The sequence below is a fragment of the Neolamprologus multifasciatus genome, chromosome 15 (assembly GCF_963576455.1).
Source record: "Neolamprologus multifasciatus chromosome 15, fNeoMul1.2, whole genome shotgun sequence".
Taxonomy (NCBI): Eukaryota; Metazoa; Chordata; class Actinopteri; order Cichliformes; family Cichlidae; genus Neolamprologus; species Neolamprologus multifasciatus.
Window position 1 is genome coordinate 4,910,406 of NC_140453.1, and position 22,175 is coordinate 4,932,580.

The window sequence follows — 22,175 nt, forward strand, 5'->3', positions numbered from 1 at the left end:
AGTGAGGGTGATGAAACTCACCTCTCCTGTCACCAAGTGTTTGCCGTCAGGGGAAAAAGACAGAGCTGTGATGGTTTTCCTGTGAGAGGGACAGAGGATAACATCACAGCATGATTAGTTCAGTGCTGCTCTGCTTCAGTGAAGACTGTACTCGTGGGTGACTCACCTTGAAGTGTTGATAATGTGGTGCTGCCTGTTCTTTTTGGGGTTCAGTAAGACTACCACACACCTGCAAAAGGAAACCAAGAAATGCAGTAATGCATATTAATATCTGATATGGAACAGGTCGAGAAACGATGCACATACCTAAGGAAAATGGCCATTTTATGTTAATAAATTGATGACAGAGCTTATAGGTGCAAATGTTTAAACATGTGTGCAACTCCAAAGAAAGCCTGATGCTAATGGCTGAATTTTATCTGGAAGTTTTTCCTTGGTTGTAACAGCGAGAAGTAGAAAACTGTAAACATTGGTGCTGTTAATGTTCTAGGAAAGCATTAAATAATTGACATATGTAGTGATTGTGAAAAAACAACTAATCATGTGCAGAAATGAATTTATGAAACTTACAAATGACCAAAAGATCAGCTGGATAACTTCCAACCACTTTTTGTTTCTAATTCCTCTTTATTTTTATTTAATTTTACCCCACGACACAATAATAACCCCAATAAATCGTCAATATTTTCTGGTTTAAATCAGCTGTGTGTTGTGGTCAAAACTCTGCATTCATGATTTATCATTTTCCTTTTGTGCGAAACATACAGATGAAGTCAGAAGCTTGCGCACCCTCATCGTAGGCATGGACGAATGATGATTTCAGGCTTTTAATGATTTCTTTGAACTGTAAATACAAGTTGTTTCGATGTGTCACCACTTTGCAGAGTGAAGTGAGTTTTACATTACTGCAAAATCGACACCTTCAAGCTCGGCTGAAGTTTGCAGCTGCCAACATGCATGGCCAAAAAGCCTTGGAGTAATATTTTACAGTCAGAAGAGACAAAAATTGAGCCATTTGGCAACAGTGACAAGGGGTATGCCTTTCAGGAGTAAAGGTCAAACCTAAGCACAATGCACCTCCTGTGAAGCAGGGAGGTGGTAGCATCATGCTCTGGGGTCGTTTTGTAGTTGTACATTGCACCAGTTGGATATATTAATGAAGAAGGAGAACTACCTCCAAAATTTTCAACTTCACCATAAATCAAAAGCTAGACGACTGAAACTTGATGACTGGGTGTTCCTGCAAAAACGAAATGAATAGGAACACAAGCGCGCACACACATTTTAAACCTTGGGTTGGGAAATTGCACAAGATTTTCTGTCCTTAGTCTGGTTTTCAAATTACAGAATAACTTCCTTAGAGGGAACATTCAGAAAGAAGATTACACTACGTTACATGAAAAATTAAAGCACGACTAGACATAACGTAAGTCATTTTTAGTCTATACCAGGGGTAGGCAACTCCAGGCCTCGAGTGCCGGTATCCTGCAGGTTTTAGATCTCACCCTGGGTCAACACACCTGAGTCAAATGATAAGTTCATTACCAGGCCTCTGGAGAACTTCGAGACATGTTGAGGAGGTAATTTAGCCATTTAAATCAGCTGTGTTGGATCAAGGACATCTAAAACCTGCAGGACACCGGCACTCGAGGCCTGGAGTTGCCTACCCCTGGTCTATACTATATATTTCATCATATACTTTTCCATATTGAAATAACGGACGCATAATATTGCTACCTATTAATTCAAAATCCTTTTTGCATCCTAGCTCGTGAGCAGAACTTAGATCAGCATTGGACCTGCTAGTGAACTGCACCGTGCCAGGAAACTGCATTCCTGGTACAGAGCAGCTTGCACAGATTTAAACTGAGACAGCAGGTGGGTTGCCAGATTGTGCACCATTTAGTACAACGATGAGCAGAACCATTTGTGCAAAGACGTGCCCATGCATGCCTCACACAGACACACACACACACACCCTTACACTCCTTTACAGGCTGTTGCAATACTGCTCTAATTCTCCTCGTTTCCCCCTTTGACCGCTGGCCTTCTTAATTTTAATACAGCTTTGTTGGAAGGTTTGAGAACAAAATCAGCTCAAGTCACAGATTTTGTTGCAACCTGGCAGGACCCTGCTTGTTTTTAAACACTGCTTTCACCCACTCCGAGGCCAACCCCCCCAGTATCACCACTGCAGATCTAAACCATCCAGCATAACCATCCTCATTTTTATATTCTATGCTGATTAAAGCTATAGCAGCAAGAATTAATAATACTGCACAACAAGCTATCGCTGTGCCAGAGACAGCCTCCCCAAGGATGGGATAAAGAAAACAAACAAACACAGAGCTCCAGTCCTCTGAGATGATGCAGAGATAACACACACATGCAGAAATTTGCACACTAAACATCCGCATGAGGTAGATATGATAAGCCAGCTGGGAGCGAGCGGAGCGCCGATAAGTCAAAGGTCAGATTAGGAAGATAACAGCGCATAAACAGTCTCTCTCGTCTCACCCTGCAGGATAGGCCACAAGTCCGGATCGAGGGTCGCAGGCCAGAGCGCTGTTTCCTGAAGAGGTGATGCCTAACACTTTCTCTAGAGTCACCTGTAGAGAGACAACACAGGGCGGGTTTGGTTTTCAGGAATTCCTCATAATTAGAAAAGAAAAATAAAATAGTGGAGGCTGACAGAAGAATAGAGAGAGAAGTCAGTAAAGACACAAGTAAATGTGCTGTTTGTGTACAACATTCTGGCATCTTATGTATTACAAAAGCAGCCTTTCCTGGCAGTTTCAAGATTCAGGCTGTCAAATCTGAAAAGTATTGATCACCGTTATTGTCTTTATTGCACACCTGCACAAACTCTGTGATAAACGAGCAGACTCTGAGCTGCTGAAGTGCAGCACCAAGCGTGTCTTTGATTGATACGTGTCCAACAACAGGCTCGAGACAGAAAACTGTCGTCGTTTTATCTTTTGGGTGTTTGAGGCGTTAAAAAAAAAAAAGAAAAAAGAAAAAGATCTCAAAGACAAAGTGAGGATGTGACAGCTGGCTTGGCTGCCTGTCTGTCTGTGTCTGCCTTGGGAATTAGAAACCAACTGCTGGCATCATTGATTAGTCTGAGAGAACATATGAATGTAGCTGAGCCTCAGTGTCCTACTAACAAAAGTGCAATAATAACATCAGCAAACAGTAAAAAGAATCATAACAAATGCTTTCTAAGAACTCTAAATAGACTCTAAGTTTGTTTTTTGTTTTTTTTAACTGACCAGTGTTAATAGATCATTTATAAGCCATTAATAAGACAACCTTTTGGGTTGCCAGGTTATCAAAATGTCAATTTTGCCACTGTTTAAACATCACATTTGGCAGTAAATCAGCTATTAAATCGTGAATGCTTGCTTAACATAGGTGTTCCCAGTCCGGACACTGCAATAACTTCATTTTAATAAACAACGCCAGCTGTTCTCATAATGATTTATCACTACTCTGCCAACAGGTCGCAATAACTGTTTTAATAACTATAATGAACGCCTATCTCACAGTTTTCCACCCTGTAACGCGACTTGTTACGACCTGTGCATCAATAAATTGCACAAAAATACAGGATTCGGGAAAAACAGCTCATATATGGAGGCTGATGTTTAATTTCTTTTTTGGTGAATACAGCAAACATGAATTTTATGGGAGTTGTTTCATGGTTCAGGCTTTACGGGGTTAAGCAGGTGTAACCTTAGATTTCCAATAATTTCAGTAAAGTATCTCAGATCAGATTTCTAGCTCCAGGTAAGCCTGCAGCACTAACAGCTCTGCAGCGGGACGCTTCTTCTGTTCTACTCACACATCAGAAGTTTTCGTACCTTGCTGGTGAGATTTTCTTTGCAGTTCTTTCCGGTGGATGGAGAACGCAGAAACTTCCTAATGCGACTTTTAATGGTGAATCCATCGCCCGGCATTTTTCTTAGCTTGGCAGCCCGGAGGCACGGCTCTGAGGGCTGCTGAACATCCACTGTGGCAATCCACGGACTGACGGGAGTGTGGCGCGCACACGGGCTGGAGAAGAAGAAGCGAAGGGGAGCGCGTAATGATCCTGCTCCCAGGACTAAAACCTTCCGGCTGCAGAGCTTTACAAAGTATGACAGAGCTCCTGCAGCAGCCGGTGGGACATGTGGAGGCTAATCTCTCGAGTGAGTTCGCTGTTCTCTTCTTCTGTCGTTGCAGGTTCTCGTCTGAGCGCTGCGTTTGCAATGACAGGAGGAGACGGAGTCGCCGCTCAGCTGTTCGCTTGTTCCCGCGTGCCAGTGTGACATCACTGGTTTAATCCGAACCTGAACTGGTCCCATTCAGTGATTACATCAGCTTTTGTTGATTTAATGGGATTAGAGAGACCGGTGCAGGGGACGTTTTGGGGAGCCACCAAAGAATTTATTAGGCTGCTGATTAGCAGACAGAGGTTCACTTATCTGGAAGTTCACTCGTAGTAAACGGGACTGTTTGCTGAAGTTAAAGCAATTTAGGTTTTGATTGTCTTTTTTTGAACACTTTGACTCACGTTGTCTTGCACGAAGGCGATAATTAGTGCGTGTTAAGAAACTCCTCCATTTGAATGAGATTTCAATTCTGAAATGAATTTCAGAGCACACTGCACTTATTTTTGCCAACCTACTGGGTTTATTTATAGGTCTTCTCAGCAGACCTTTATAGCCAATTATTATTTTTGGTAACAAATAGCTAGTAATACTAACAGTGAGCTATATTTCTGTTACAGCTTAAGTGAATCTGAAGACTTTTGGTATAAAATAGTGCTTCACAAACAAAAACAAACAAAAATTTTGTGATTACTACCAAACTAACACCACAAATGTGCTGTTCCAACTGATGATTGGATGATCGGCCATTTAAGTGTTCTAATTCACCTTAGTTTAAAATTATATCTTGAAGGTTGATATCAACAAACTCACCTGCCAATAAAACCCAGCCAATTATGTTGTCTGTATTATATTGTGCAGGAGTACCTGGGCCCTGTGCTGTTGTGTCCAGCACTGTGACAGTGGCAGTGAATTCTCTGGGTCCTGTAGTTTGTACCAGTGCAGATTTGTAGAGTTCTGGTTAAGTCTGAAGACTGACAACAACTGCTTAAGCACTGTTTCTGGTTTGTGGGAGGGTGCATTGTTCTTTTGGGTGAGTGCTGTTGCCATAGTGAGTGTGCAAAGTCTGCAGCAATGCTTAGGTGGGTGATACATATCAAAGTAGCTCCCAAGTGAAGGCCAAGACCCAACGCAACATTGGATCATCATGAAATCATCAATCTTCAGTCCACCTCAGTTTTAAAGTACATGCATAATGTTATCTATGACAACAGATGTAATGTTTGCTTGAATATGCCATCTGATGATGTAACTGAAATGGTTTGTAGGTCAAAAGTAAGTGTATAATTGGCTGATAAATCACCTTCATGTCCAGGTGAGGTCTGTATCTTATTATTTCATGGCAAATTAGGCAGGTAAAATATCTGGAGGTGGTTTAACTCTGAACACAAGGTTCAAAGAGATTTTAAGTCAAGTGAAGACTATTCTTACACTGAATCATCGATATAAACTTTAGGAGTGGCTACATGAACAGCCTGGTATGTTCTTAAAAAAGAGGAATGCACCGGCCAGCTCGGCTGCACCAAGCGGCCACAAAGACCACAGAAGATGACCGAAGTGCATGATGACAGAATTATTTCCATGGTTACAAAAACCAATTTCACAACATCTCACAAAGTCAGGAATACTCTCAAGTTGGTGCACAACAATCAGAGTAAAATCAACTGAATAAGTCACATGATGGGGTGGGGCAAGGTCTCACAATGGGTTCACCCGAAACAGTCTTAGGGTTTACAAATCTGGGACTATCCACCGATTGCTCTTAGAAATGAAAAAGCTTCTTGGATGAGAAGTGAAATGTCTTCAAGAAACTTCTATAAGTCCAGTTGCTTTTCCTTCCAAGCTCCTTAGATTACCATAACCTGGATGACTGAGATGTATATTGGTCACACTGAAGAAAAAGAACACCCGATTAGTTTGCCAGAAAACATGAAAGATCCTGGACAGAACCAGGAATAATTAATTAAAGCGCGGAGGAGAGGGACAGCTCATGAGCAAAAACAAACCACACTAACACAGTGGAGGTGATGTTATGGGCCTGTTTGGGTGCCTGTGGAGCAGTTCAGTCAGTGTTCATTGATGATGTGACTGCTGATAGAAACAGCAGGATGTACAGGGCAACAATTTCTCCTCGGATTTAGACAAATGCTGCAAAACTGATCAGACAGACTTTGACAAGGCAAAGAAATGAGATATTCTTCAATGGCCAAGTCAGTCACCTGATCTCAACCTAACAGAGCAGGTTTGCAGTTCTTAGATACAAAAACTGAATGCAGAGACCCACAAATGAGCAATAAGTGAAGGTGGCTACGATAAAGGGCTGGCAGGGCATCTCCACAACAGTGCTTGGTGATCTCCAGAGATTGTACCTCAGGTGGTTGTTGACTGTTTGAAAGTTTATTCATAAAGAGCTCAAGAAATACTTTTTAATGCTCTTGAATTTAAGCTTAAAGTCTGCACTTCAATCACATCTGATTTGATTTAAATCCAAGGTGTTGGTGTACAGACAGGATTAGTTCATAATATGTAAAGACAAGATAAAATACAGCCCCCCCCCCCAAAAAAAACAAAACAAAACAACAAAAGTTATTTGTGACAGATGTTTGAAAACAAGGAGCACAAACGGTTTTATTTGCAAGAAGAGATGCCGTTACATCGCCATTCACATGAAATCAGCCACATTTTGGCTTGAAGACATCAAACGAAGCAAAAATGGTGGTATTTTAAGTGAAGGATGGGACAATAAATGCATTGAATTCACTCAGACTGAGACAAGATAACCAGTGTTTCGAAATCATCCAAAGACAAACTGTTATTCAATTTAAAAAACGACAATATTCACAGAATCTATTTACATTAGGTACACGTCTACCACAGCTACACGTCTTGCATCGCTTCCAAAACATCAGGTTTATGTGTACTGACTTATTCAAAGATGACTTTATAATGCTGATTTAATGTGTTACGTTACAGGTTAATGCAAACAGGAGACGACACGGGTGATTTCTACCAAAAAAGACATTTAAAGTGCAACTACTGATGAGCTTTACTGCATTAGTAACAGATTATTACACATTATCTAGCACCCATTGAAAAATGACACCTTTTAAGACGTGATAGAGTTAAAGCTGCGCATCACCCAGCTGGGAACAGACACTCAGCTTACATCGTAAGGCTTAAAATGCTGGATCGCAGAACATATCTGTATAGTTTTATTTTGCATAAGAGAGTTCAGTGAGGAATCGCTCCAAGTTAAACATAATTCAAATACATCTCGATACTCCACCTAAAAGTTGGTCATATTTAAAGATCGTTCATTGCTGGAAAATATTGATATCAAAACGGATTCATTTCATGAATACATTCAGCAGGTCTCTTAATGCCGTTTTATCATTTATACAAACAAAATCAGCCTTTCTCTACATTATGAAAGAAGTCCACTGAGTTCAGAAGAGAGCAGCAGTTATTATCCGTGGCCCTGATCCTTTGGCTTTTTCAGACAGGCACATTTGGTGACACTTTCCTTGACACACATGACTCGAGCTTCCAAAAGCAGAGAAACTTCAAGTAAGACTGTGAAGATGATGTTAGAAAAAGATGCTGCATCCTTAGTTCATTTACACACAAATTAGTCTTTTACATCCAGCTTCCCAGAACAAAAACTCCTGCTTTAATCAACTGTGCCCATGTGAGAATAGCATAGAGGGCAGGTGGATGCACCCTTACCTGCATGGTCCCAGGCAGCGCCTTCACTTAAACCTAACAATGAGAAGGTGTGTGAAGCAAACCGCCTCCTGCCGTGTTGCACATGTGAGAAGAGACGACTTTCACAAAGGCTCCGATGTGAGTCCAGAGTTCACATCTTTAGTCATGAGTGAGATTTCAGTGTGAGACTCTCAGAGCGTAGATTCGTTTTTGTAGCGAAAGCTGTTACAACTATGCAAATTCTAGGTCAGGTTCCAGTTCTTTTTCTACGTCTATCCAGGACCGTTTCTTTGCGCTGGGGAAGTCTTTTCCTAAAGCACCGCGTGTTAAAGGCCGCGACGTCTTGGTAGTAGGGCTTTCAGTTGCCTTAGCGGAGGGATTGCATTTAAGTTTCTTAGAGCTGGATCTGAGGGGACTACTTGCAGGACGCTTAACTGGTGCCGACCTTCTTTTCGGAGGCCTTCCTCTGGGTCGTTTGACTGGCACAGGAATATCTGCTACTTTACCGACATTGCCTGCGAGGTCCTCAGCTTCCATCTCGGTCTCTTCCAAAGTAATGTTTTTACTTTGTTTCTCTTCGAGCAGCACAGATATTTCACCTTTGCTGACACATTTATTGCTCTCCTCTATCACACTACACTTTTCCTTTTCACCCACAGCAGTACTTGCGGGGTTCCTTCGAGGCCTGCCCCTGCCTCGACGGGCTTCTGGAAGGCTTGGATCGGCCTCGGACTTGACAGAACACACGCGATTAAACCTCAAGTGTGCAGCTGGAAGAGTTGTGCTCATGCCTGCACCTGTGCTGCCCTCACTGTTGTTTTCTGTAGCTTTAAGATCCACTGAAGGCACAAACATTGATTTGTTAAGGGTGGCAAGCTCAGCCTGGGGGGAAATTACACCCGAAACCTTCGAATCGGAATCTGAAGATGCCGTTTTGCTCTCCAGGTTATTCCCAGTTTCCAAATCCAAAGGCAGGTCTGATGCAGACATGGTAGCGTCTAATGGCTCAAATAGCTTCATCTTAGCTGAAGAGCTAGCATCACCCTCCTCTTCATTCTTTCTGGGTTTCATGACCATGAGTGTATAGAAGCCTTGGCCAACTGTAAGATAAAAAAGTACACAAACATATGCAATAATATTATAGTAACACATTTAAATGGAAGATAATTTAAATTTGGTGTATTAACTGATCAAAGTGCTTACTTGGTTTCAGACATGAGGGAAGTATGAGCCTGCCAGTCTTGGAGCGAATAAGAGGAAGAGCCAGAGGCTTTGGAGCGTGAACCTTGGTGCTGGTGCAGTTAGCTGTTGGGGATACAGGTGAGGCCCCTTCTTTGGCTGTGGGGGCCTGAGGTGAAGCTTTACCGGGCGGGTCTTGAGACTGCTGATCTGTTTGGGAACTGGAAATGTGGGAACCAGTAGCCTGGTCTGGCTCTCCAGAAGCTTTCTGTTTGACTTCTAAGTTTGACGGAGACTTTTTCTCTTGGACTGAGGCCACATGGTCACCTTGCTCAATTTTCACCTGGGACCGGGGTGCAGCGTTCGCAAGCTGAGCTGGAGAGGGTACCAGCAGAGGCAGAAGTTTAGATACAGGTGTCTTTGGACAGGATTCAGTTGGAGCTTTTCGCATGAGAGGCTGGAGCAGGGTTATCATCGTTTTTAAATTGTGTGGAGTTGTGGCTGTGTTGGCTTGAGAAGGAGCCCTGAGGTCAGGCTGTACTGAAGATGAGGGCGTGGGGTTAGACTTGGGAGCAGTGGCTTGTAGTAAAGCGGCTCTGGACTGTAGCAGGTGGGAAAAGAAAGGCGTCCACTTCACCGTCTTCTCTTTCCTTTTCTGTTTTTCGCACACTTCCTTTAGTTTGTGCTTGATCACATTTTGAGACTTTCCTAAAAATGTTATATTTGAAAAAACAAAGTTAGTTAGGCGATCAAGTCTCTATGTTGACACGAGAGCAGGATGTCGTACACAAGTGCTGGATAGCAAGCTTCGAGTTATTCTCCATGCAAACTCGGTGCATTCAAACAGTACAAAAACCAATACAGGGCAAGAAAAGGTGCATTAATACAGAGTGTACGTACCAGACAACCGAGAGAGTGTCTCTACGTAGCCCGACTGTATCTGCGTCAGCATCTTCTTTGTCTGTTCTAGATGTTTGGAGGTCCTAACCAGGCTCTGAATTTCTTTCAGGGCCTAAAAAACACAAAACGAGTGTTGATAGTGAGGCCAAAAACTCACACCTACAGATCTGTGAAAAAGTGTTTGCCCCTCCCTGATTTCCTATGTTTTCATCAAACAAACTTAAATAGTTGACAAAAACAACACAAGTAAACACAAAATGCAGTTTTCTAAATGAAGGTGTTTATTATTAAGGGGAAAAAAATAAAAACCTGCATGACCTGGTGTGAAAAAGTGATTGCCCTCTAGACCTGATAACTGGTTGTCCCAGCCTTAGCACAACAACTACAATCAAGCGTTTGCAGTAATTGGCAATGAGTCTTTTACAGCGCTGTGGGGGAATTTTGGCCCACTCATCTTTGCAGAATTGTTGCAATTCAACCACTTTGGAGGGTTTTTGAGCATGAGTCGCCTTGTTAGGGTCATGCCACAGCATCTCAGTCGGATTCAGGTCAGGACTTTGGTCCGGCCACTCCACAGTCTTCATTTTGTTTTTCTTAAGCCAATCAGAGGTGGTATTTCTGGTGTGTTTTGGATCACTATCCTACTGCAGAACCCATGTGTGCTTCAGCTTGAGGTCACAAACAGCTGCTCGGACATTCTCTTTCACGATGTTTTGGTAGATGGCACAATTTATGGCTCCATTTCCCACAGCAAGTCTTCAGGTGCCGAGGCAGCTAAACCATTACAGACCATTACACAACCACCACCATATTTTACTGTTTGTATGTTCCTTTTCTTAAAACACCTTCATGTTAGTTTGACACCAGATATAATTGGATACACACCTTCCAAAAACTTCACCTGTTGTCTCATCAGTCCAGAGTTTGTTTGTTTCTTTCCAAAAGAGGCAAAACTAAGATGATCCTTTATGTTCTTTTTGCTCAGCAAGAGCTTGGATGAGTCGTCCCTGGACTCTTGTGTAATCTTGGTTGATTGGTAATTCCAGGGAAGGTTTACCATTTGTGTGCTTCGCTGGAGTCCCGCAGCTTTAGAAATGGCTTTCTAACCTTTTCCAGACTGCGAGATCTCAATTACCATGTTTCTCATTTGTTCCTGAATTTCCTTGGATCATGACATGATGTCTGGCTTTTGAGGATCTTTTGATCTTCTCCGCTTTGTCACACAGGCTCTATTTAAGTCATTTCTTGATTAAGAACAGTTGTGGCAGTTATCAGGCCTGGGTGTAGCGAGAGAAATTGAACGCAGCCTTCCAAAGATGTGATTACCACAGTTATTTCTTGGGCCATGTAGGTTTACATTTTTCCCCCCTTAATAATAAACACCATTATTTAGAAATTACATCCTGTGTTTATTTGTGTTATCTTTGTCTAATATTTAAATTTCTTTTGTGATCTAAAACATACAAGTGTGAAAAACATACAAAAACATAGAAAATCCGGAAGGGGGCAACCAAACAAATGTTTGACCTTTTAAACAAGTTTGAGTAAAGATTAAAAAAGAGAAATTTCTTTTTGCTGAATATGGGCCACTAAAAACAAACAAAAAACCAAAAAAACCTCCCCTAAACTAAAAAGTCTTCACTGCAAAACTGATTTTTTTAAATGTTTAAATAATGTAAAAACTAAACCACAAGTGTGTCATATTTAAGGAGAATTTGACCCAGTAAAATTAATTAACTATCACCATATAATTTTTCCTGTGCAAGCTTCCTTTCCTCTTATTTTTATTTGTGCTCTGTGACCACATGTATCCTTTCAGTGTAGTGGCGTCTGAATCTAAATGTGACAGTTGTGGGATTCGTTTTCTCCTGTTAGTGGCATAAGATGAAGGGGACAACCTGAGATCTGATCTTACGGTGTTTTCACACCTATGGTGTTTAGTCTGTTTAAATCAAACTCTCGTTTGTCTTCCTCCTTGTTGTGGTTGGACTGTGCAGGTGTGAACACAGTAATCACGGTACTGTTGAAAATTAAACCCAGAGGAGTCAGTTTATGGTGTGAACGGGATCCAACCGCGTTCTGAACCAACTACCCAGGTGTACGGTACGGGGGGAGGTTTCTCGATGCAGGAAGGTGCTACATATATATGCAAATGTCTGTACGTGCTAGCAACAGTTTACAAGTTTACAAACAAACTGATTCGGACCAGAGGAAACAAACTATAGGTGTGAAAACACCCACATGTTTTTCCATTGACAGGAACTCAAATTTAAATGTATCTTTAAAAGTTTTCAAGTATGTAGTCTGATGCAAATACTGTGGTAGTATCTGTGCCAACTTTCTGGACAACTTAGGCTACGTCCACACGTACACGGGTATTTTTGAAAACGGAGATTTTCCGTTTTCGTTTTAAAAAATAATCCCGTCTACACGTAAAGGCAGAAATGAAGGAAAACGCTGCTAGGAACATGCCAAAGCAGCAGGTGGCGATATATTCCTAACCGTGCAGAAATGTTGGCCAATCAGAAGTCTAGAAGCCTCGGTGGGAAAAAGTAAACAAAGCTGGGGCATAGAAGCAGAACGGAGTCGTATGTGTGGAGGGACAGTAACTGTGTGTGTATATGTAAGCATTTAAACACTGCAGAGAGTACAATTAACAGTAACAGAGAGTGGTGAAATTCATTTCACCGAAACAATAACGTGGCGCACAGTGTGACGTCAAAAAATGCGCACATCTTTGACGCTGCGTTTTCTCCGTATTTCTTGTCCACACGTAAATGCAAAAACGGAGTTTTCAAAAATATCCACCCTGGCCGGAGTTTTTAAAAATCTCAGTTTTCAGTGACCAAAAACGCCGTTTACGTGTGGACGAAAGGTGCAAACGCATAGAAAAATCTGCGTTTTCAAAAATACCCGGGTACGTGTGGACGTAGCCTTAATGAGAACACGACCTTGTTATTGTGATAAAAAGTATTAAAAAGTAGTAGAAAGTCCACACAACCTTTAGTGGAATTACATTTTCCCATTAGTTGTCTTGCAGTTTCCACTTTAGCTAACCAGAAGGAAAAATGCAGTATGCAGAACTAACCAATGACAGGAGGCGGAGCCTGGGAGCTCTTGGGTCACTCCGTAGGACAGCCTGGAGTTTATCGAAGAGGTTTCGCTGTTCCGATCTTCTCAGCCGTTCTAGCACTGTGTGGTTCTCGCGCCTCTTTTTGGTTTTTGTCTCACCACAATCATTGAGATCCTGGAGGAGACGCAGTGAAAACTCAAAACACACTATACATACTGCCTTATAATACAAAGGACTGTGTTCCTACTATATCTATATAAAGTGAGGGCAATTAAATATGGCGGTTAAGCTGGCGCTTGTCTTACCTGGGAGTAGAGTTCCAAAAATGATCCCAAATCTTCTCTGGAATCTCTAAATGATGATAAACAAATGTCAGCTTTGACGGTAAATAACAATTTTATGCTTTAATTTCAACATCCAGATGTTCATTTTTTATTACCGTGATTGCAGTACTCCCTTGGGAAGAGCTTTCTTCAGTTTAGCGATGGCCATCTGTTGTTTCACTTCTTCTACAGTCTCAACATCCACCGTCTCATCCTGAAGACAACATCATTCATGATGAGCTTTTTAAAACAAGGTCAGGATTAGGCCGACTACTTTTTCATATTTTCTAAAGCAATTTAGTGTTTTTATAATTAGAGTTAAAGATGAACTAATTTGAATTTTTGCACCCAGTTTAAATTTTACATGTGTTTAACCCTTTAAGACCTACCATAGAACCAAGTACACCAGAGCTTATATTATATTTTTACATGCTGTAGTGCCATTTTTGGGAGCATTTCAAGTTGCTATACATCAATACAACCATTACAGCCTAAATTTTAATAATATGCATGCATTAGGTGCATAGTAATTACATAAATTGCAAAGAAGTGCAATAAACTACAAAAAAATTGAAAATCGTTTTTGTTTTTTTAACATATATTTCTAGTTAGAGAAATTTAAGAGGCTTATCCCTCAAAACTACAAATACAAAAAGATTGCACAAGTGTCTTCCTAGTTTTATTTGTGAGATACAGCAATTTTTATATACTGCAGGAAAAACGAAAATAAATATTATAATGCAAATTTGCAAAAAAGCAGCATATGCATCAAAATAAACTATTCCCAGCAGTGCAATATGAGTCCTAAGCATCCCAGAAACGACACAGAAAGTCATAAAGTCAAACATAACTTTTAAAAACACCAGTATAGGCTCATGAGGCCCTGATGGTTAAAAAACTACATTTCCGCGAAAATGACGTCACTTCCGGTTTTGGGCAGGTAATGGCGGACATGGGAAATTCACGCTAACGTCTATTCCAACGTAGGAAGTGTTATGAACAGCTGATCGGATCGGCAAAGCGTGTTTCTGGAATATTATGTTTTTGTTGCTGCAAGTGCTTTTTATGCAATTTTTGCAAAGTTACCGAGGACAAGCTGATGGCATAAGATGTAAGTACAACTCCTCCGGTTTCATATGCAAAAAAAATATTGCGCTAGCTCACATGGTTGCAGTTCTGCCGGGATTTAAAAGTAGTTACGCAAAACAGAGCGTGCCCACTCCGACCGGTTTTAAAGGGTTAAAGTTGGACTGATTTGTTTCTATGAGCTGACAGTTGATTTTTTTATCTTTACATTTATAATAAACCATTGTCCATTTACAGTTTAGAGGGCCTTCCATTAAAATAAATCACTAAGCACTCAAAGAAAATAAAAAATAATTCTCAAACTTACATCTTCGTCTCCCTCTCCTTCGCTGTCTGATGAGTAGGAGCTTGTGTCTGAAGCAATGTCTAGGTTTGATTCCGCCTGCTTGCCGTTGGCCTCATCGCCCTTGTCTGACGGGATCTTCCCATCACAAACCAGCTCAGGGGAGGAGCCGGGCTCTGCTAATTTGCTGCTTAAAGAGCTCTTGACTGCGTTCACTGTGTCCACAGCGGGACACCCAGCTGCACTGTCTTTTTGTAACAGGACATCATTGTTCGCCATGTTTGATGCTTTTACATGTCCTGACTGTTGTGCTGCTCCATCAGCTCCGGGCGCTGGGAGCTGAATGAGGGTAAAGCCCCCGGGCAGGGAAACACCAGGTAGCTTCTGTCCTCCGGTGCCCTGGTTGGACGGAGGGCAGATCCTGAAAGAATAGGTTCCACTCTGTCCTAAAAAGCTGGGGCTTTTCAGTGATTGTGAGACGGTGAGCGAGACAGGCGAGGAGGAGGAGCTGCTCTGGAAGGAAGAGTCTGAGTTGTGCTGGCCTGAGGAAAGTGATTGGACAGAGCTGATGTTGGATGATTTCTGTGACTGTTGCCCCGATGAGATGCGTCCCTTGCTCTGAAGGCATGGATTGAATAAGAAAACTGAAAAAAAGTAGTTCAGCATGATGAGATGATAATATCTGCATTATTTTAACAAAACTGTGTTTTTAGTGATACATGTTTACTTCTATTCTATTTGATTAAGTTGATGTCACTTCTTGAGGTTCATCTACCCTCTATCAATTCTAATACTTTAACAAATCATCTGGTCTTTACCACAACTTGATGTTATATAAATACAACCCCAGATGACATCTTACACTGTCCTATTATTTATTCAACAAAAATTAAGCTAAGAAGGAAAAGCAACTAAGTCTAAAAGAGCCCTCTAAAGTACTCTTTTACTGCTTCAATCGAAACTGAGAGAAGAAGCCATTTGCTGATAACCAAAGGCACTTTATTAACTGATCATCAGTAAGGTTGAGCACCTCTATAAAAGCAGAAGGTTTGGTAGTTTGCAGGTCTAGCGCATTCACAATTCCAAGGAGGAGAGACATCAGCAATCACCTTAGAGAACCAACTGTTCCCCATCAGTCTCTGATGGCTTAAAAGACCATGATTCTACAGTAAGAATGATTATTTACAAGTAGAAAGAAGACAGCTGTCAATCTTTCCAGGAGTAGATATCTCAGAAAATTCACCCTAAGGTCAGGCTGTGCAATGATTGGAGAAACTGCAAATAACCCAAGTAGTTCCTGACAGTACAATAAATACTGTCATGGCTTGTTTGGGAGGGTTGCGGTGAAAAAGGATTTTCTCTGTAAAAAGAAGCACAGCTCAAGTTTGTGGAGTTGCATCTGAACAAACCACAAGGAACAATGGAAATGGAAAGATCAAAGTGGAGATGCTGATTGCCATAAATCACAGCACCATGTTTAGCCTAAACCAAATACCAACTGTCAAGCATGGTGGTGTAGGGGTGGTAATTTGGTATTGTTTTGCAGGAATTGGAATTGAGAATCAGTTCTTGTAGAGAACTGGAAAATAGTGGAACATTATTTTATTTTTATTGCACAAAAGGCTGAGAGTGCGACTGTAAAGTGGAGACTGCTCTAGGACAGAAACAAGCCACTGCTGAACTTCAACAGGTAACAAACTGATGACCTGAGTTTCCACCGGCTCATGTTTCTACAGTAGAATCACCATGACAACCGCTTTAAAATCTGTACTGGTTTTCATCTTTGACTTGTGCTGTCGGCTTTGTGTACATACCTAAACACTAAGAGAAAGATCACATTTGTCCTCGTCGGCATTTGTGTTGGTGTGTGGCGTTGTAGCCTGTATGTTTATATTTTTAAATGCCAATTATGAGACAGTGTGTTTCAGATCATTTTACAGAGTAACATGAGAGCAACGTAACGAGTAGTATAACAACTGTTTTTATTGTGGGTGTAATTAACTAACGTACTGCATTAGTTTTAAGAAAAGTGTTCTGCATAAATGCAATAGTTACTTTTTAAAAAAAAAAATAATGACCCCAACACTGATCACAACAAAAATCTCCAAAATTCACAAGATTTGAACACTCAGCATGTAATTAATTTGCATAAATGTAATGTCTTTGATACGCTGCTTAGAGATGGTGGTGACTCAAAGTGGAGCCAATGAGAATCAATAAGGAATTGGAATTGCTAAATTCTTATCAATTCCCATCTCTACCGACTTCCTGACAAATAGACCACAGTCTGTTAGACTCGGCCCCCACCTGTCCAGCACCATCACACTCAGTACCGGGTCTCCACAAAGATGTGTTCTGAGTCCCCTCTTGTTTACGCTCTACACATCCGACTGCTCCCCTACCCATCTCTCAAACACCATCATAAAGTTCGCGGATGACACCACAGTGGTTGGACTCATCTCAAGGGGGGATGAGTCGGACTACAGAGATGAGGTTAACAGATTGACTGAGTGGTGTTCAGTTAACAACCTCCAACTGAACACCACGAAAACTAAAGAACTTATTTTGGACTTCAGGAAGGGCAGAGCAGACCCGGCCCCACTCTACATTCACGGGAACTGTGTGGAGAGGGTACACTCCATGAGGTTTCTGGGCGTGCAGATCTCTGATGATCTCTCCTGGACTGCAAATACCATGGCGGTGGTAAAAAAGGCCCAGCAGCATCTCCATTTTTTGAGAGTGCTCAGGAGGAACAACCTGGAGGAGAGGCTGCTGGTGACATTCTATAGAGCCACCATAGAGAGCATCCTAACGTACGGCATAACAACATGGTATGCAGGGTGCTCAGTTGCAGACAGGAAAGTGCTGCAGAGGGTCATCAACACAGCCCAGAAGATCACTGGCTGCTCTCTGCCCAGTCTGGAGGCCATTGCAAACTCCCGATACCTCAGCAGAGCTGGCAATATCATTAAGGACTACTCTCACCCCAGTAATCAACTGTTTGAACTATTACCGTCAGGCTGACGGTACAGGTCACATAAAACCAGGACAAACAGATTCAGGGATAGCTTCTTTCCCAGAGCTATCACCGTAGTAAATAAGCACAAAACAATTGAACCTGCTTAACTATACCATACTTGCCATTGTCACTATATTATGCTGCTATCCTGTATATATTGTACTTATTATTGTCCGAGTACTTTGGTTGTTTTATTGTACTTTTTATATTTTACATTTATATTTATTATTGCATTTTGCACCAAGGGAGTGGCACTCCAATTTCGTTGTACTTTGTACAATGACAATAAAGGCTATTCTATTCTATTCTACACAGGACCTGAGTGCTTTGGAGTCACTAAGTCAACCCTGAACTTCTCTGTATACCAAAGTATTCCAGAGTCAAACGTGAAGCCATCTGTCTAACAGCTAAAACTCGGCCAAAACTGAGTCATGCAACAGGACAATGATCCCCAGCACTGTCATTTACAGCAGGATGACTGAAAACAAAAAGAATTAAGGTGTTGCACTGACCCAGACAAAGTCTAGACCTCAACATGATTGGATCGCTGTGATGGGAACTTAAGAGAGCTGTGCATAAATGAATGCTTGCAAACCTCAATGAACTGAAGCAACACTGTAAAAACGAGTGGGGCAAAACTCCTCCACAGCAATGTGGGATACTGGTAAAGACACACAGAGATCAATTACTTCAAGTTACTGTATGATGGGGTGTACTTAGCTTTTCACACATATTTCTGTTATTCATGTGAGGCAGTATTTCAGAATTTTATAGCCTGGTAAGAATCAAATGTTTTGTTATGCATTAAATCTCAGACATAAAAGTGGTGGACTTTTTTCTCATGACTATACTAAAAACAGTTTTAGGTTCTGCTCAGCTAGAACACGTGAAAAACCACATTTACTAAGAGCCTTTCCAAACAGACTGTCCTGTTTTTCAGCATCATGTCCTTTAAGACGCTGATAAAGACAGTGAATATCTTAAGCACGCAGTTACAAATTGCTTCACAGTTTGAATAAAAACAAACCTCGTGCATAGTATCTCTACTGGTCTATATGCACACACACTTACATGCAAGTATTCGGTGTGAATTACAGGAATGGGTGATGAACCAAGGAAAAGCTAAAATGAGTTTTCAGCAGTCAAAAGTCAAACCACTGATTTAACCGACATGATGGGCTGAGGAAGTGAGTTTCAAAATTTAGCCGCTACAACCTCAAAAGCACAGTCAGCTCTAGCACTACTGCAGAAAAAGGACCTGAACCATTTAAGGCTTTGCATGTGATTTTTAAATGAATTTTGATTTTCACTAGAAAGCCAGAAAAAAGGAAGAACAGGCAGCACATATAGGAGGTGGCAGTTTTGAATAAAGCAGATCAGGTATGTAAAACAAAACCTCTGCTGTGGTCTAGCAACAGAGAGACAACCTTACCTGGTGACGGCGTTAGTGTCTTCAGATCAGTAGTTTTCCTTGCAGCGATACTTGGACTGACTAATGAGCTTGCAACATTTACGGTGCCAGTTTTTGGAGTGCTGGTTTTGTGTGTAGAGTCTGATTTCTGAGAAATTTTCTGAGGAACATCAACTGAAGCATTTAGTCGTCCTGTGACGTAGGCAGCAAGGCGGTTAGCTGGATGCAAAGATCCCATCTTTCCAAGCTGCAGTCTGGCCTGATTGTAGGATTTGCCATTTACCTGCAGAGGAAGGAATGCATATGTATATTTTAGAAAGCATCTGTATATTTCAGCTGGTGTACCTGTGTGTTTGTTAGTCCTTAAATAGCCACACACTGTTATCTTTTCCAAAGAATAAATCCAATTACTGAATGCAAATCTCATTTTTTCCCCTTCAACATCCAAACCTCAGTGCAATTTTTTTCCAGTGACAATCTGTAACGGAGAATTTAAAAATTCCCAGGTGCATGGATGTATTTGATCCAACTTTACAAAGCCCTTACCTGTATAAGTCCAGGTGCTTGGTAACCAGCAGGTTTTCTCTCGGCTCTCAGCGTGCCAGCAGGCATCACTCCACTCAGAAAGGGTGTCACTCCAAACCACATCTGCGGCTCTTCGATTTGGCCATCTTCCTCCTCTGCATCGGTGTTCTCATCAAGGCCTTTACTGGTATGCATTTCCTCATCACTGTCACATTCTTCATCATCATCACAATCACTGGCTTTTGATGGTTTGCTAATTTGCACCTACAGAAAAAAAAAGTAGAGAACTTTGTCATATTGGAAACTATAGAGAACGCCGTACATCACGTCATCACACGAAAAAGCAACAAAGCAAAGAAAGTGAGGACAAATGTTCCAACAGTCAAAAGCAGGATTATTAGACACCCAACAGATAGCAGCCACTGAGGAAGCCACTGCAACATGGGAAGTGCCCAAACAGTAGTACCCACAAGGGCCATCTGAGGCCATCTTCCAAAGCTGGTCAAACTCCATAGATGCCGATGTTAAAATATACCGCATGGCTGAGAGCGACCGACCCGGGTTCGAATCCGACATGCAGCCCTTTGCATGTTTGCCCGTCTCTCTCGCCTTCTGCTTTCCTGTCACTCTTCACTGCACCCTTTAGGGGTGGGCGATATAAACGATATACGATAGAAACGATATAACTTTGGCCAACGATAGATTTTGACTATTTCGCTCTATCGCGATAGCGCATGTTGATGATGTCATTAAGCTGCGCCTGTTTTGGTCGAAAGCATCGCAGCGGCTAAAACCATTATCATCTGCATGCCGGGCCACAGTCATAGCAAAGAGATGAAGCACTTTTGAAATAAGGGGAAAGCCAAAAACTGCGCTTCCTCCACTTCCGTAACATTGATTCATTAATGTTGAATTCTCTCGTAGCTGTTCTATTCCCATGTTGTTGCAGTATATTAATAACTAACCTCGTATTGTGGATGAATAATCTCAGTTGTTCTCCTGACTGAAGTTTTGCCCGTGTATAGCATCCTGCTATGCGATTGCATTTGTCCCTGACCACCAGAATCCCTGACATTAACTTTTAATGAGCGGAAAAAAGTTGGCGTTCATCCTCCAGCTTCACTGTGCTAATGTTATGCTAACATAGCTGTGTCGCTAGCAATCACGTAGCACAACATGTTTAGGTGGAATCTAGCGAGCTAACGAGCTAACTTCCTGTTAACTCCTAACTCCGTTAAATGTAATAAATTCTGTTTTCATGGATGCATGGACGTTAAACTTAATTGTTACACCTGGTAAAGCAACAACGCTGATGATTTAATTAAAGATGAAAGAATTTAGACCGTTTTTAACTCTCAGTATTCGTTTGACTTTGGGAGCTGAAAGGGAAGGAGTTTTGGACCCAGATCAATCCGCGAAGCTCCTCACTACGGCAGCCGTAATGCTCTGTCAATCCATCAAGCAGTGCGACTTACCAAAGTTGTACTAAAACATTTTTTAACAGATTTCTGCACGTCCAAATCGGTTCGAGGTCAGTAAGCACAACCAGAATTCATACATAAGGCACAGTCTCGATTTTTAAAAAAATTAAAGGATTTTAAGTTTGCCTTATAATGTGGAAAATACGTTATACAGAAGAAAATAATATATCTTGATATATATCGTTACCGCACATGCTTCTAATTATATTGCAATATGAATTTTAGGCCATATCGCCCAGCCCTAGTACCCTTTCAAATAAAACTGTAAAAAGGCCCAAATAGCCTGCTGTAACCAGTAGGTGCACATATTGTTTGTACTGGCTAATACAACTAAAGACAACTGCTCCTGACTTTAGGCATCAAAACATGATTTCACAATCCAGTGGGCGACTCTTTCTAATATAGTCTATACCCAAATCTTCAGTACCTGGTAGGTGACGATGGAGCCGCTGGGCTTCCGCATAATGATCTTGCTGATTGGCCAGATGCGGTAAGGACCAATGTAGAAACGTTGGGAAAGCTGATCACGATTCATCCGCTGACATAAAGCCTCCAGGATCATCCTCTGGTCGTTCTGCCACCGACACACTGACTGGATCTGTATTTGCTTCCTTGCTCCTACTTCACTACATGCCGTTTCCTGAGATGCGTTTTCACCTGGAGGTTACAGGGAAATATGTTTTTAAACAACTACAAACACCTTTAATATCCCACTTCACTACAGTGCAGCTATTTTTCTTACCTGCTTTGTTAACAGTTGGTAAAGTGCTGTAGTACTTGTCAGTGGTTTTTTGTGGTTTTGTTGGGGTGTTTGGTGCAAAGATCTTAGCCTCTATGGTGACTTGAGGAGGCGGCTTGCTATTGAACTCTCTTACACGAGCACATGTCATCATGCTCTCCAAATATTTATACACTGGATCCTTATCTTCTTCACGTATCTGCAATGAAGATTTTAGTCTCTTTTTAATGAGATTACAGGACAAATTATAAACAAATACAAAGAAAAACTTCTTTGTTTTGTTTTTTGCAATTGACAAAC

General features: G+C 41.5%; 2 protein-coding genes and 1 long non-coding RNA gene across 7 annotated transcripts in view; all 3 read right to left on the minus strand.

Annotated features, from left to right (window-relative positions):
- LOC146501360 (mitogen-activated protein kinase-binding protein 1-like) overlaps positions 1–4,830 on the minus strand; it is a 28,457-nt gene extending 23,627 nt beyond the window's left edge. For 2 of the 3 annotated variants that reach the window (XR_014869153.1, XM_085131774.1), the window contains exons 1-4: positions 3,864–4,830; positions 2,518–2,609; positions 167–229; positions 22–79 (exon numbers count right to left, since the gene is read on the minus strand). Coding sequence is in view for 2 of the 3 variants with exons in the window: in XM_085131774.1 (XP_084987900.1) it covers positions 22–79; positions 167–229; positions 2,518–2,609; positions 3,864–3,959 (309 nt within the window). In the remaining variant the exon portion in view is untranslated. The remainder of the gene's footprint in view (positions 1–21; positions 80–166; positions 230–2,517; positions 2,610–3,863) is intronic. The other variant, XM_085131775.1, reaches the window with a different exon arrangement.
- Positions 4,831–6,753: 1,923 nt separating this feature from the next.
- mgab (MAX dimerization protein MGA b) overlaps positions 6,754–22,175 on the minus strand; it is a 30,280-nt gene continuing 14,858 nt past the window's right edge. For all 3 annotated transcript variants that reach the window (XM_085131772.1, XM_085131771.1, XM_085131770.1), the window contains 11 exons: positions 21,879–22,074; positions 21,564–21,793; positions 19,677–19,919; positions 19,152–19,413; positions 14,725–15,344; positions 13,448–13,545; positions 13,314–13,359; positions 13,024–13,182; positions 9,936–10,047; positions 9,060–9,743; positions 6,754–8,956 (listed from right to left, as the gene is read on the minus strand). In XM_085131772.1, coding sequence (XP_084987898.1) covers positions 8,088–8,956; positions 9,060–9,743; positions 9,936–10,047; positions 13,024–13,182; positions 13,314–13,359; positions 13,448–13,545; positions 14,725–15,344; positions 19,152–19,413; positions 19,677–19,919; positions 21,564–21,793; positions 21,879–22,074 — 3,519 coding nt within the window. In that variant the 3' untranslated portion in view covers positions 6,754–8,087. The remainder of the gene's footprint in view (positions 8,957–9,059; positions 9,744–9,935; positions 10,048–13,023; positions 13,183–13,313; positions 13,360–13,447; positions 13,546–14,724; positions 15,345–19,151; positions 19,414–19,676; positions 19,920–21,563; positions 21,794–21,878; positions 22,075–22,175) is intronic.
- LOC146501362 (uncharacterized) lies at positions 16,768–19,145 on the minus strand. Its single transcript, XR_014869155.1, has 2 exons — positions 18,038–19,145; positions 16,768–16,968 (listed from the first exon to the last, which is right to left on the minus strand). It is a non-coding gene; the product is annotated as an uncharacterized LOC146501362 (long non-coding RNA).